A 14,734-nucleotide genomic window follows, 5' to 3' on the forward strand; every position below is an offset into this window, starting at 1 on the left:
AAGCATTGCTCACTCGGATCCTATCAATATGCTTCTCATCTGAGTAGTTCAAGATAGGGTGCAATAATAAAATGTCCAAGGAGAAACAAGTGTTAGTGACACTGAGCAATTCTAAATTTGTGGTTGGTAAAAATTTAATTTGCAACTAATAATATTTAATTCTCGACAAAACAAAAAGCCTTACTGTAGTTCTTTCCACACTTCCCCTCTCCAATATTTGTCAACTGAATTCACCTCTATTCAAATTAAACAAAATAGAAGGTTTTTATTTATTCAAGTATTTTATACTGAACAGCTCCCTGGAGGTTCTCCATTTACTGGCTTGGGTAATATTATCTTTCCCTTAGTTTATTAGATTGACAAAGTTAATTTAAAAATAACCTAGGGAACTTTAAGTGATTCTTGGAAGGGCTAACATGCATGCACATATGGTTGGTCACACATTTTCTTCTGTATGTATGCTATCTTGTGAAGGGAGTTTTTGCATTAATTTTTATAATTGCCCAGAATACAAAAAAATACATTACCAACATGAAACACCATCATTCTGATGATGAAATGCTTTCAATTTTGTTCTTTATACAAGTGAACATTTTGTCTAGTTTAGCCACGGAACAAATTGATAAAGTGGTACAACTGTTTATTGCCAAAAAATCCACCATTTTCATCTGAAATACAACCTGGGGCACACAGCATCTAATTAAATTCATACAAAGTACAAATTATTGAGTAGAAACCAAAATGCATTTCAAAGTAAATACCAATTAATGTGACACCCAATTTCTTTCCCCTTTTCTAATCACTCCAATGTGCATGGCTTATACACAAAACATATTTAATTTATTTTGTAGGATTCAATTAGAATACATTTCATATTTCAATCCAAGAATCACATCCAGAGCTTTGCAAGCAGGTTGGTTAGGAGTTTTTTTCTATTTGATCTCCCTCCGCCCCAAAAAATCTGATATAAAAAGTTCCTTTACAAATTTTTCTTTGTTTAATTTGAGAATTCTCATTACCTAATATTTTTATTTCTTTCATTTGATACATGGATCTGTGCTTCTTTTGACAATAGCACTAACTCTTTTTTCCTCGTTTCCATGACAGTGAACACATGATAGAAAACTATAACGCCATATATACAGAAATTCTGACAGTAATGTTCCAGTCAACCTAGTTTGCGAGACAAGGCTTCAAATAATAAAACTGTGTTCAACAACACTGAACAAATGATCATCTATAAAGTAATAACATTTTGAACAGAGAGCAACAGGCGACTAATCGAGCACAAGACTGGCCAAGTGTAGCTAATCACTTGTGAAAGTAATCAGCCACCTGATTTGTTTTGTCTTGGAGAGGCCAACGATCAAAGCTACTCCCGGAGAGAACCTGGCAGGCAGAGCTGATTCCAGGAGCCACAACAATGGCATCTTGGTTACAGTATCCTTGTGTGTCATTCATTCACCAAATATTTACTGAGCACATACAAGGTAGAGATGCTGAGATCGGTGCTAGAACACATGAAAAAGGCAAAGTCTCCGTGAAGGAGCTCAACATATTTTGGGAAGAAGAGCAACTCTGGTTCTTAACGAGGGAAAGAAGCTCATACATACCACAAATCATCACTTGATGCTTATCATATACATTTAATTATTTTAAAAAGTAAAAAAACACTGATAAACAAGGAAAGAGTTTCTTTTCAAACAACGCGAAAGTTCCACGAGTGTAGCTGCTGTTGTTTTTAGTTTTATCTATACTCAGATTCAATTTACTCATATAGAGCACCTACCATGTACAAGGCACTTCCACATAGCCTGTCTTTTTCTGTTTCTCTCAAGGTATCTAAAAAGTGCTTGCAATGTAACAGATATTTACCTTTTTTAAAAAAAACCTTGAACTAAAAATATTAATTTATACTGTATATTGTTATGGGTTAAATATTTCAAAGGAATCTAACCCTGGGAAACCTATAAAATCCTATTAATTATTCAAATTTATAGATTTTTACTTCAGTTTCTCATACCTCACTGTTACATTAGGCAATACTAAATAAAAGTAGTCTTCAAAAAGGCAGTGTACAATCAGGGTCTTTCTGGGCATCATCATGACTAGCAATTATCAATGCAATGATAAGTGCAGTAGTGTTGTGAATACTGATAGTGCTATCCTACTGTTTAACCTACCACAGATTTATGGGGGTTCTTTTGTCTATGATGACGAGATGAAAAACGACCTTGGCCCATTCATTTCCAGGTCCTGAAGACATGTGTGACATGGACTTATTTGTAGGAAATCTCCTCCAGCTAGTTCTCTGTAACTTTGGTCTCCCCATTTCTTTCACCCTGGCTGACAGGGTCATTAAAAGAGCATTTTGAAGGCTTAGGAAATAAGCTAAGTCTAGACAAGAATTTCAAGGTCTTCTTTAATGCTTGGACAACTGGGAAAGCAAGAGGGCAAGTTCCTTGAGGACAGGGGCCAGCATGTCTGATCGGTCTCTGTCTTGCCCTCAGAGCTCGGCACAGTGTGCTCTCTAAATGATTACTGAGGACAATAACAGAGTCTGGGATGCTCCTCTTCTCTCCAAGGCAGCAGCCAAGAGGTAATACAGGCCAGTGTGCGGTAGGCAAAGCTGTCACTCAGTCAGATCCCCCACTTGCCTGAGGTAGCAGATGATTGGGTTTCGCATGCCTGGTTTACATTCTTCAAATATTTATAGACTGTTCTCTTTGCCTCAAGCCCTCGTTGTCACTTAGCCAAGTTATACGTACATGGTTCTTTTACTCTTTCCTTAGAAATCGATCCTGCTAAGCTCCTTAATCATTCTAGTTTTATTTCTCTCAACTTTTGGCTGTTTGTCTTTCTGGTAATTTATTCTGTTGAAACTGCATGAAAATAATACAGATGTGAAGTAGAGAAGCGTTTAGTCATCTTTCCATTACAAGGTTCAATGCCTTTTATATGCAAAATAAATTTATTCTTTTTCCTTTTGTATGATCATGTTTTTAAAAAATTCATATTTAAGTTGATGGATCAATCAATACATTGCAAGAGAAAGGAAGAAAAAATATCATAAGTATTATATTCTCTAAGGATGATATCATCATTGATTGAATGCTCTCATGTGTCTATAAACTGATTAATTTAATCTGCAGTATTCAAACATGGGGTAAAATGGGAATCCTGAGTAACATGGGCACCACAGACAGGCTTATGTGCCCATCCTAAGGTAGTGACTACATGTGGATACTTCTGGCTAACTTCAGCTTTTTGATGAAAAGAAATTTAAAAACAAGTTAATTTTTCCCATTATAAAAGCAATACATTAAAGAAAATTTCAAATAATCAGAAATGAGGAAAAGTTACCTATACTTCACTATCCAAAGACAACATTTAACATTTTTGAAGAACATCATTTGTCTTTTTTTAATGCATTGTCCGCCACCCCATAGGCACGTTTGTACTGTTTGCACAGTTTAACACCTTGCTTTTTCACTTAATATTATAACATAAAATTTCATGTATTGCATTGTCTTAAAATCATAATTTTTAATGACTACAAACTATTCCATCAAGTAAGCGGATGTGCCATATTTTTATAATTCCCGATTGCTGAACACTTACATTGTTTCCATTTTTCTCTAGATTAAATGTCATTACAAAGAAAATCTTTGTGTGTAAAGCTTTTCTGTATTTAAGATTATTCCTAGATTCATAGCAGTAAAATTAATGGATCAAAGGATATCCAGAAAATAAATTCTGGGGTAAAGAATTAATGCAAGTAGTACTTGAAGTGAAAAATATCATCTTAAGTACAGAGATTTCTTTTGGCTCTGATGCTAACAAGTGAACGCTCAAATCTTAGAAAGCTGTAGAAAACTGCCAAAGATGGCAAATTCTAAGTTAAATATGCTCTCATTAGTATTCCACTTCTTTATTCACATGAGTATATTGCTGATCCCTTATTAATTAAGCTTAAATTCTTAACCTTACCTAGCTCTACCATCAGAAGGCGAGTGAGGGCTGTGTAGAAGGTTGTTCGGCACCTGAAGTCACTGAGACTGTAACTGTCACTGATGCCAAGAAAGGGAAAGTGTTCACTCTGATGAAAGCAAAAGAGCATCCAAAGTTACCAATGCTTTACCTAAACTATCCAGAAAATTCTAAATCCAGAAAAGGAAACAAAACTTACCGTGTGATTTTTTAGCATGAATTTCACAGCATCTATCTTCACAAGTTTTTTTAAAAGGATATAGGTAATAGAAGTTAAGGAATCTGGGGAAATGTATCTGTCTTATCAATAGGTAATAAATGACAAAATAACACTGAACTATAATGGCACCAATTTTTATTTATGAAGAATAAATATTATTTCTAAAGAGTATTCCTATAGAAATGTCTTTCATTCTGTTAAGAATGGTAATCCATTATTAACCAGTGCAATTACTTTTCCTATCTTATACATATTTTAGTTATGGAAAGGAAAAATGAATTTTATAATTAAGATAAAAATTTCTTTACTATTAAAGCATTGATAGTAGAAAATTAAAACTGACCCTTTTTACATTTTGGGTGTAACTTGAGAACTTCTATTCACTTAATATTATTTCATAATAAAATAATTATAAAAGACCCATAATAGGCTACCAAGAAAGAAAATTATTCAATTCTAGGAAACAATGAGCTCAGTTAGTAGAAATCTAAGGAAATTCTACTTTAGATGAAGAAGATCAGAATACAATTAGGAGTGTGTAGCAGATTGCATGTCATCAAGTATTGAAGGACAGGCTTAAAGGACCTAATAATTCTCAAGTACCTACTAGGTGCAAGGCATTTTATATTTATTACCTCCCCTAATATCCACAATTACACCGTTAAATATTATTTATTATTTCTAATCCATAGATAAGAAAACAAAAGCTCACAAAAATTAAGTTACTTGCCCAAGATTACACAGCTATGGACTGATGGTGCTGAAATTTGACCTGAGGTTTGACTCCAAAGACCACGTTCTTTCTACTGTGCCGTATTATCACCTGAACAGTTCAACTCAGAATGAGAATAAAGTTGAGAAATCATAAACATGATCACAAGGCCTAAATAATTTCTGGTTAATGCTGTCATCAGGGAAGGGCTGATGTGGACTCTAAGTACATCTATTCAGTATATGAACATCTTCTCTTACTTTACTCTAGTCATGTGTTTTCTATGATAACTAGGGCATCTCTTGACTATTCCCTACATACTTATTTTTGCCTTTCTTGCAGGCTATAATAATCTTATATGACTCCATTCATGTTCCAATGAAAACACTGGCTCCTTCCCTCCACATCATCTCCAAATATAGAACTCTATATATTGCCTCCATAAACCGGCACTGATAAACCTAATTCTAAATTTTAGTCACTCAGGTGTGGGTGCAAAAGAGTAGAAAACACACCGGAACATGAGTCAGGAAACCTGGGCTTTTGGCTTGATTCCACCATTCAATCAGCTGGCTGAGTCTGAGTTCTTTCCTCAGCCACTCTGAGCCTTAGTTTCACTCTCCAACAAATGAGGATGAAACCTATAGCCAAGCTATCTTACAGGATTGTTGTGAGGATCAGATGATGAAAATGTCTTTGCCAACTATCCGTCAGGAAGGAAGACACAGAGATGCAGAGAATTAACTTTTATGGAAAGTTTACTACTTGCAAGGTAATTCTCACAATCTCATAAGACAGGCAGTATTGCTTCTATTTTTCAGATAAGAAAACACTCAAAAAAATTAAATAAAACTTTCCAAAAGACAATCAATTAGTATGATTTAGATTCAAGTCCCTCTAACCAAAGTGACCATTCCAGTTGCATATTAAGCATGTAGATTTGGCCCATCTCCATACTAGACTGTAAACCTTCTAAGGGCAGGGGCCACATCTATGCGTTTTCCTCAGTGCACTGCTCTCAGTGGGTGCTCAATACATGGAATGTTCCTGGTAGGCTGAAGGGTAACAAGATCAGGGCTGATAGGTAGCAGGTCTTTCCCTGCCTACAAATCTGAAGATTTGATTTTTCCCAGTGTAAATCACTGAACAGAAAACTGCCACTCAAACTTCACCCAGTTAAACAGGGGTAGGGATCAATAAACTAAGAAATATCTTAAGTAATTACCAAATACAATTCTCTGAGAATTGCAAAGTTAAAAGTGACAGGATCTATGGGGAATAAGAATGCTGCCATTAATAGGAATCTTCCTGTCAGTGCCGCTAATAAACAGCAAGTCATGTTTTGACAATAGAATATTTATGGTAGCAATAAACAGAACATTCACAGGAAGAATCTCATCTGCCAAAGACACATTTTCTGCAGAACTGCATCTGTGTATTCTGTGCCAAGTCCAGCCTCACTGCCTTTTAATTACATTCTAAAGAAAAAAAATGATTAAGAATGAATTTTTACTTTTTTCAGTAAAGAAAAAAAAAATGAGAGTTCATCTGAATATTTACATTCCCTTATAGGAATTCAATTCAAAGCCAGTTATGGCCCTTAAGAGGGTCTATAATGTTTAAAATAAAAAGGCAAATGTATACATCATCTTTATGATCTTCACACTTTCATCTCATTCTTCTCTAAGAGACTAGGTTTCTTCTAAACCTAGTGCCATTTTCTTATAAACTTGTGCCATTTTTAGTTGAGTGGGGAGCATTTTAGTTGGGCGGCAGTACTAGGTTAGATTTCAGAGGCCTATTCAGAACAGGTCATAACAGTAAATGCAGTGATGGTGGTTAACAGTAACCGCAACAGTAGCAGGAGTCTAGAGTAGTAAGGAAGAAAATTTAGTAAAGGTCATACATGGAACATGTAAATGGTAGAGCCAAGATTCTAATCCTCGTTGGTCTGATTCTGAAGTACAAGTTCTTTTCACTAGGTTTCATCATCTCCATTTGACTTTAGATGCAGAGCCAGTGATTCCACAGAGATCACTAGCTTCTTGAGGTATAACTGAAACTGGAACGAGGTCCCAGAAGGAACAGGGAAACTGTTCTTCTAGGAGGGACCAATTCATTAATGAGCCTTCAGCACATCCAGGACTGAGCAAACTCCACAGCCTGGCTGATATTAACTCACTAAACAAAACTCCCAGAAAATTCCTGTCTATATCCATGTGGTTATGAAAACAGCGAGGAAGGTAAAGATGGTCTTACTGATAACTAGTACGGCAAATGGAGAAAGGCTAGAAAAAGCTAAAAGAATGGTGTATCTCATAGATGTTTCAAAATCTGATAGGCACAGTAGCACCAAGTATGACTTTAATTCACAGTATCAAGCCTTTACTGAGTTTGTACTGTATTTCACCAAACCTAAAACACCACTGATTATAAAAAACATCATTTAAATGCTACTAAGAAGGAAAAAGTGTTTTAAAATGCCACCGATTGTAGGACATATCTTATTTATAGAGTGTTAAAATGTGAAGAAATTTCTGTTTTAGAATCAAAGGAGTAGTGTATTAGATATATGATATTCACTAAGCACAAGAGGGTGGATGACGGTACTGATTTACACAATTAGTTACAAGCCATACATGTTTACAAATAGTTTTTGCAGATAGAATTAGATTCTGATGATAGAAGAAAGTTCACAGATAAGAAAATTACATGTTGGAAAATACGATAGATAGGTGACAGGTACAAATTATCATTACTGAAATATTAGTTATTTCAAAGGTAGGATTATGTTCATGAACCCTACTAGACTAAAAAATTCAAATAGGTATAACCAAAACAAAGCACCTTAAGGGATACTAATGATTACTTACAAGGAATAGGAGTTAAGGCTTAGTCACTCAATAACAGGGATTAACAGTATGCTCAAATGTCCATTATGTGAAGTTTTGAAACTACAGAGGAAAGAAAAAAAGAGTCCTAATCTCTAATAATTTACAACCTAATAAGACAGAGAACTAGTCAATACTAAGCTATATTATATTCATGCCCAAATATATAGATAAGAACTAACTGTTCAGGAACATTAAGAAAAATAGAAGATGATACGAACAAAAATGAAGAGAATTAGTATTTAGTGAGCAGCCACTATGTGATAGGGTCAGTAGTACTATGTGCTTTATTACTAGGCGCTTTATTTAATACTAAGTGCTAGATACACACATACACGGTTACACATTTATTATTTAATTTAATCCTTACCAAATCCTACGAGATAGATAATATTCCCTTTCTACAGACAAAGAAGATGAAGATGAAGAAACTGAGCCTCAGAGAAATTAAATGACTTGTTCATGTTCTTTCAGTTAACACAGTAACTAAAGATTATAACTATTTTAGGATGGCTTTACTAAATCTTTCCAAGACCTGAAAATTTAAAAGAGACCTAATTAGGAGTTAACAACGTGTCAAATGAGGAGAAGGCATACGTGTTGCTTCAGTGAAGGATAGGGAAGCGTGTGCAGGGGAAAGTAAAGTAAATCTCCTTGGCCCGAGCATAAGGTACAAATCGTGGTTGAGTGGTGGATCAGGAAATCAGTTATGGGAATTCAATAGGTCAAGTACTCTTAAAGGACTCAAGTTCAAATCAATAATTTCACTTTGACCTGAGTGGCAAATGGAAGTGTTTCCGGGCTTTTGGGAAGAGAAACGATCATATCAAAAACAACACTCAAGAAAGGTAATCTTGCGAAGCAAGAATCTAAAGAACTGAGTGAAGCGGGCTATAGAAGAGGAGTTGAGAGGATTCTCAGACTTTATTCTAGACTAAAAACAAACAAATAGAGCCGATAAATTATGAGATGACTTTCCCATGGATGATAGAGACAGAAAACAAAGAAATAAATCAACATTTCTTTTGATGAGAAGTGTTAAGAGAAGTATGCCTGAGGCATGTATGCTGAAACTGGTTTTATTTAACATTCTCAAAACCATCTGGAGATGGTGGTATTCACTGAAATAAAGCAATATATTCTAATACTGTTTCACAAAAGCAGAATTACTACTGTTTATTACTAAATATTTCCTGTAACAGACATTATCCAGTTTGATTTCCATCCTTCACCCTTATTTCATTCTAGACCTTTGTTTCATCTCTCATCCTCTCCTCTTTTCTGACCCCACCTCATTCAGGATTCACACCACAGTGGTGGGAAGCTCAGTGACAGGGTGAGGATGTCTGGATTGCACATTACTTGTATACTTAATGGTTTGTATATAAGCTATGCCAATATGACCTTGAAGAAAAAGAGCTCCCTCAAAGCCACAATATCAAAATGTCACATACCCACATTATTTTTAATGTGTAGATTTTCAGAAAATTAGTAATTTATTTGAGTTAAATTTAAAAAAGAAAAAGAAAATATATTAATAAAACAATGGACTTGGAGCTGTTAGGAGAAATACAGGAAAGGAAGTCTGGAATCAGGATCCATTCTGTTAGAATTTAAAATCTGTGAGGGTAGAGCAGAGTCTGTGTCTCATTTGTCCTTTTGTCCTGTACTTAGCAAATGCTTAGTCAATATTTGCTGAATTGAAAGAGGCCAGTAAGATAATCATTAAGATGAATATGGAATTAAATTTAAAAATCACTAATTTATTCTTATTCTATGTTAAATGTAAATAAGGATGCAGCTCTGGTTATTGCACTTAGAACAGACAAACAAAAAAAGATGAAGCTGGAAGAGGTTTGGGGTTGAAAAACAAAATCATCAAGGTGATCAAGTAGCTTGAACAGGAAACAGACTGACCTGCAAAACAAAAACAACTGAAATAAACTAATAGACAATTAGATTTACGATGCATGCAGATAGAAATTATATTCACCAAATCCTGGTGTGCAGGAACTAAGAAGATGGTCTCGAAGTCTTAGAGAGAGTTAGTCTGAAGTGAAAAGGAAGAAATTATTTCTTTAACAGATAACCTAGGCCAGCTTCATGGCTGTGTAAGCCACACATTTGCACAGGGTCCTGTGCTTAAAAGGGCTTGTGGTTCGTTTAATGCTTTGCTGTTGAGGTCTTAAAATTCTTAATAATTTATGAACAAGGCACCCCACATTTTCATTTTGTCCTGGGCCCCACAATACAATAACATGGTGTATTAACATGGTGAAGTTATTAATCCTGAGAACTGTTGAAGCTAACCTTATCAATAGGGTAAAAATGAATTTGGATAATTCATGAATTAATGTAGAACTCTTTTATGGGGTCTGTTTTTAAAAAGCTAAAGATATTTTGTGTTTTCTCAAACCTTTGAGGATGATGTAATAAGGGCAACTACCAACAGAGGGCCTAATAGAAAATGAAATTTCCTTTCTCATTATTATCTATCCAAAACCCAAAGTGAGACGTTACTGCTGTAAATTTGAATAACAAATTGCAGTAAAAATAGGGATCAATTGTTTTTCAAGGGAAGAAAACTTGAAATAATGATTAATAAACAAACACAATTCTGAATGAAATGTAACTTTCCTCCTTCTTGCCCAGCATTTAAAATAAGAAGTCTATTCGATTGCTCTGTATGATCCTTATTCGCTCTCCAGTTTTCCCAGCAGCTTACTTGTTCTGATCACTTGAACAATCTCACCCCTTCCCCAATTAGATAGAAACCAGAATTTATGACTAGAAAGCATTTCAAAGAGGGAGAAGGATCCCTAAGTATTAAACCTGACTGTGGAGGGCTGCCCCAGGACGGAACTATTTCAACTCTGTGCATGTTATAAAAAGCTATTTAGAATCTGGAATTCTTGAAATTTAGTTCTGGAAATTTAAAGAGTATATTAAAAAGTTACTCAAATGTATTTGCTAAATGTATTAATATATGCCCAGTGCAAAAAATCTGATGGGAAAACATAAACTTTATTTCAAAAAGGCCACTGGCTTTTAAAATGATAATAGCCTAACCAATTTGGAATGCTTCAAATTTGGCAAACAGAAACTTTGCTGTAAAATGCAACAGGCTCTTCAGTTAAAATCCAAGGGCTTAACATAATGGCAGCATCCTCACACACATTATTATTTAGGGAAGTAGACCATCTCTAAAAATGTCAAGACTGCCTTTTCCTAGGGAAGACAAAGTTGTACAAAGAAGTGTCTGTGGGAGAAGTTCCTGACTTTTCTGTTTAGGACATCCAGTTCTATTTTCTACTTATCTTAAGGTAGACGTTCTCAAAGTATGGTCCCTGAGCCACCAGCATCACCAGAGGCGTGCTAAAAATGCAAATTCTCAGGCCTCAGTCTAATACCTCCTAAAACATAAACTCTGGGGGTGGGACCCAGCAATTTGTATTTTAACAAGCACTCCAGTGATTCTGATGATCACTAAAGTTTGAGACTACTACCTTAAGACAAGCAAACAAGAGGCTTTTTTAGTACTTCCTAAAAATGAGGATCCTTTGTGATTTCAATTTTCAAACAACTGGTCAGATACAAGAATATCAAAGACTGGCTTTGAGCAGCATAAACACTGAGTAAGATTCACTCTGAAGAAGATAAAAACAGAAAAAACAAAACAAAAAGTATCTGAAGACACGCATTATAAAGTAATACCACAAACCTTTAAAAACTTTACAGGGAGATAATATGCTTTTCATTTACTTGTTACTAATGTTTTAAATACAAATGTTTTCAGTATTAATATATAAACAGGTTTCCATTAATAGGCGCCAACTGGTGATGATTTTTATCTTGCATAATTCTTTCTATTGCTAAAGAGTGCCAGCTTATGTTTAACACGGAAATAATGTATTGCTTTAAAATCAGGATTTAAAAACACATTATAATAAAGAAATCGATTGGAAATAACAAAATATGCATTAGGTAACCAGCAACTGCAGTGAAATAGATATACTACTCACATATTCCATTATGTAAATGAATTCAAAGATATTTCATGACTGATCAGCTAGAAGGGACATAATGATTTATAATTCAAATAACTGAACACTGAAATCAAATTGAGCTAATATATATTTCTAAATATGCAAACCTGAAATAATTGTTAAAAAATATAAATCAATGTACCCAAGTTGAAATCATTCATATCCCTTGGTTTAAAATGTTACAGCTTTTAAACTTTTATTTAATGTTTTCTGAAAATATGATTTTTTATTAGCTTCAAGAAGAAGTGCTCAAAAACAATAACCAGCTTGTAAAATAAAAGGTTATAATTTTAGGATTAAAGAATATATAAGAGATATAAGGGGAGAGGAAAAATATCTTAAACTGCAGGTACAAATAAATTAGGCATTATGTAAAGTTTACTAAAAAGAATACAAATCAAATTAATTTTATATTAGATTTCACTTTCAATCTAAAAAAATAGGGTGAATCTAAACAATAGGTATGTGCTATAAAATAAGATCAGCTTCTTTCCAGATAATATGCTCTCAAAGTAATTCATTGTGAAAAGGCCAGAGTTTGCAATACTAGGAAGTACTTATAAACCACTTCATATGTTAGAAATAAAGAGTATTTGAGCATTATTATTAAAAAAAAATACAGGTTGAGTTTTTTTTTTTTAATAAGAAAAAAATACATATCTTAAAAAGCCAAAATGACCACTGGAATTGGGTTGTACATCACTTTCCAGTAAAAAGGAAAAACAGCCTGGACAGGTGTAATTTATCATTTTTCTGATTTAATATCAAAGAAATATATTAAAATAATAAAAAGAATCCTGAAATCCTCAAAATTTGTAGTGATAAATAGCCCTCCCTGTCTTTATTGCATTATACCTACTAACAGAAATATTGCATGGTGGATTTTGCCAGACAAGGACGATTATTTTCCAATAAAAAGTTGCATATTAAATTCCAGCACAAAAGTGGGTGTCTAATACTTTGGAAATCTTTCATGGTTTGCCAAGAAACACAATTTTAAACTTAACTAATACAAACATATTCCTGGAGTGAACCTACATTAAAGATTTCCATCCAACGCCACCCATTTTCATAACGCTGTTTTCATATTAAAATATCAGCTAATCTTAGTGGTTAACTAAACCAACACTTATTTTTCACAACTCCTATATATTTGATAGCTAACATATAAAAGACAATCTACATGCTTCTCTCTCATCGGTAGAAACATGACAATAGTATCAACTATAATCTAATAAGAAAGGATGATTCTGGTTTTAGACTTGAAAAATCTGCTAAAGAGAGCAACCTAAACATTTAATGTATAATGGGAAATCCTATTTTAGAGTAAATAAGATATTGATTTGGTGGGAATGATAATCAAAGAAGTGGTCAAAAACCTTATAATTTTCTTCTGATTACTCCTTTGTGACTCTTAATTAATGAAAATAATATTCTTTTCAAATGAAGAATACTGAAGATATATTTACTCTTAGAAATTCAGTTTTTCTAAGGTACTATTTTTAGAACATTTTGACCTTCTTAAAATTAGTTACATGCCTTCTTTGTAAAACAAGAACTTCCTGACAATTAGGAAAAATTATGGACTAAAACACATGTGCCTGCACACTTTCTTATCCATCTATTTATTAATCTGGGTGGGTATAAACATAACTTTCACCAGTTAGGAATCTATATATCCATATAATTCAGTTGTGACTCTGAACAAATGCTTCATAGTATGTAGCTAACATAAATCTTTCAAAAACATGTGATAAAGGTAGATGAAAGGCTTTTTACTTAAAAAAAAACTTGCAAAAATTATAAACAAGAAAAATACCTGACCAATAGAATGCGTGTTAGGTTGCTTATATAAATTATCACATATGTAGTAAAAAGGATATCCAACAGAAAGGTCATTAAGGAACTGAAGAGTTCTTGAAATTACAGCCTCACGTCTTCCCCAGTATTTAAGGTTTGTAACACTAAATATAAAAAAAAAAGTTTTTAATTATAAGTAAGGTATTTGCTTGCGTAGGGAGAACATGGAAATACACATGCATTCATGTAAGTTAGATCACCTAAATTATAAATAACTCACCAAGTGAAAAGCAGATTTAAATACCAATGGAAACATTTTCTATTCTACTCTTGTTATAGTGCATTCAAAATCGCATACAATCAATGAACAATGAACATTGCTCTCCAAATGGTGTATAATTCTATAAATCTAGTTTTGTAAGTTAAAAAGTTGCCTGTTGCAGTGAAGAAACATTAAGTTTGTAACCAAAACAAATTAGGGAGTGACAGCAGGAGTTACAAAGGAAGTCACATAGAGGCTTACAAGTTACCGCCAAGAAACGAACCACCAAACTTGTGGCTCCAAAACTCACTTCTTATGATCATGACTGTTTCTCTAGCTTTGTTCTCTGCAAACAAGACAGTGCTGTTTATACTGATAAAGAGGATGCCAAGGGGAGGCATACACGTTTAGGCTAAAAGTACAAAGTTATGTCTATGACTAGAAAGCAGTTAATTCCGCTAATATTACAAGGATAATTTAAGGACAGTTTCCACGAATATGTCTCTGATAGCCATAAGTTCCATTTGGAATCAATGAATGCCTTGTCTTAAGGCAATCAAACCTCTCTCAATGATCCCAATTTGCAATAATCTCTTCAGTTGGTCTATGAAATTGGGTATTTTCTTATTAATTAAAAAAAAAAGTGCTGCCCAATTGACCTGAAGAGTCAAAGTCTGTAAACTTTTTAAAGCCACGTTTTGAGGCTGCACACTGCAGTTGTATGGGTACCTTAACAAATAACAATGTCTTTTGGATGGTGAATTTTAAATACGTGAAATTAAATTTCAATTAAGAACAATGCTAGTATTCTAA

At 33.9% G+C, this 14,734-nt stretch overlaps 1 protein-coding gene across 9 annotated transcripts in view; it reads right to left on the reverse strand.

Annotated features, from left to right (window-relative positions):
* The window catches only part of RANBP17 (RAN binding protein 17), a 335,940-nt gene that overhangs the window by 79,033 nt on the left and 242,173 nt on the right, over positions 1-14,734 (reverse strand). For all 9 annotated transcript variants that reach the window (XR_011505729.1, XR_011505728.1, XR_011505727.1 and 6 more), the window contains 3 exons: positions 13,743-13,823; positions 4,190-4,253; positions 3,991-4,099 (listed from right to left, as the gene is read on the reverse strand). Coding sequence is in view for 6 of the 9 variants with exons in the window: in XM_044777678.2 (XP_044633613.1) it covers positions 3,991-4,099; positions 4,190-4,253; positions 13,743-13,823 (254 nt within the window). In the remaining 3 variants the exon portion in view is untranslated. The remainder of the gene's footprint in view (positions 1-3,990; positions 4,100-4,189; positions 4,254-13,742; positions 13,824-14,734) is intronic.

This window comes from Equus asinus, chromosome 9 (assembly GCF_041296235.1).
Source record: "Equus asinus isolate D_3611 breed Donkey chromosome 9, EquAss-T2T_v2, whole genome shotgun sequence".
NCBI lineage: Eukaryota > Metazoa > Chordata > Mammalia > Perissodactyla > Equidae > Equus > Equus asinus.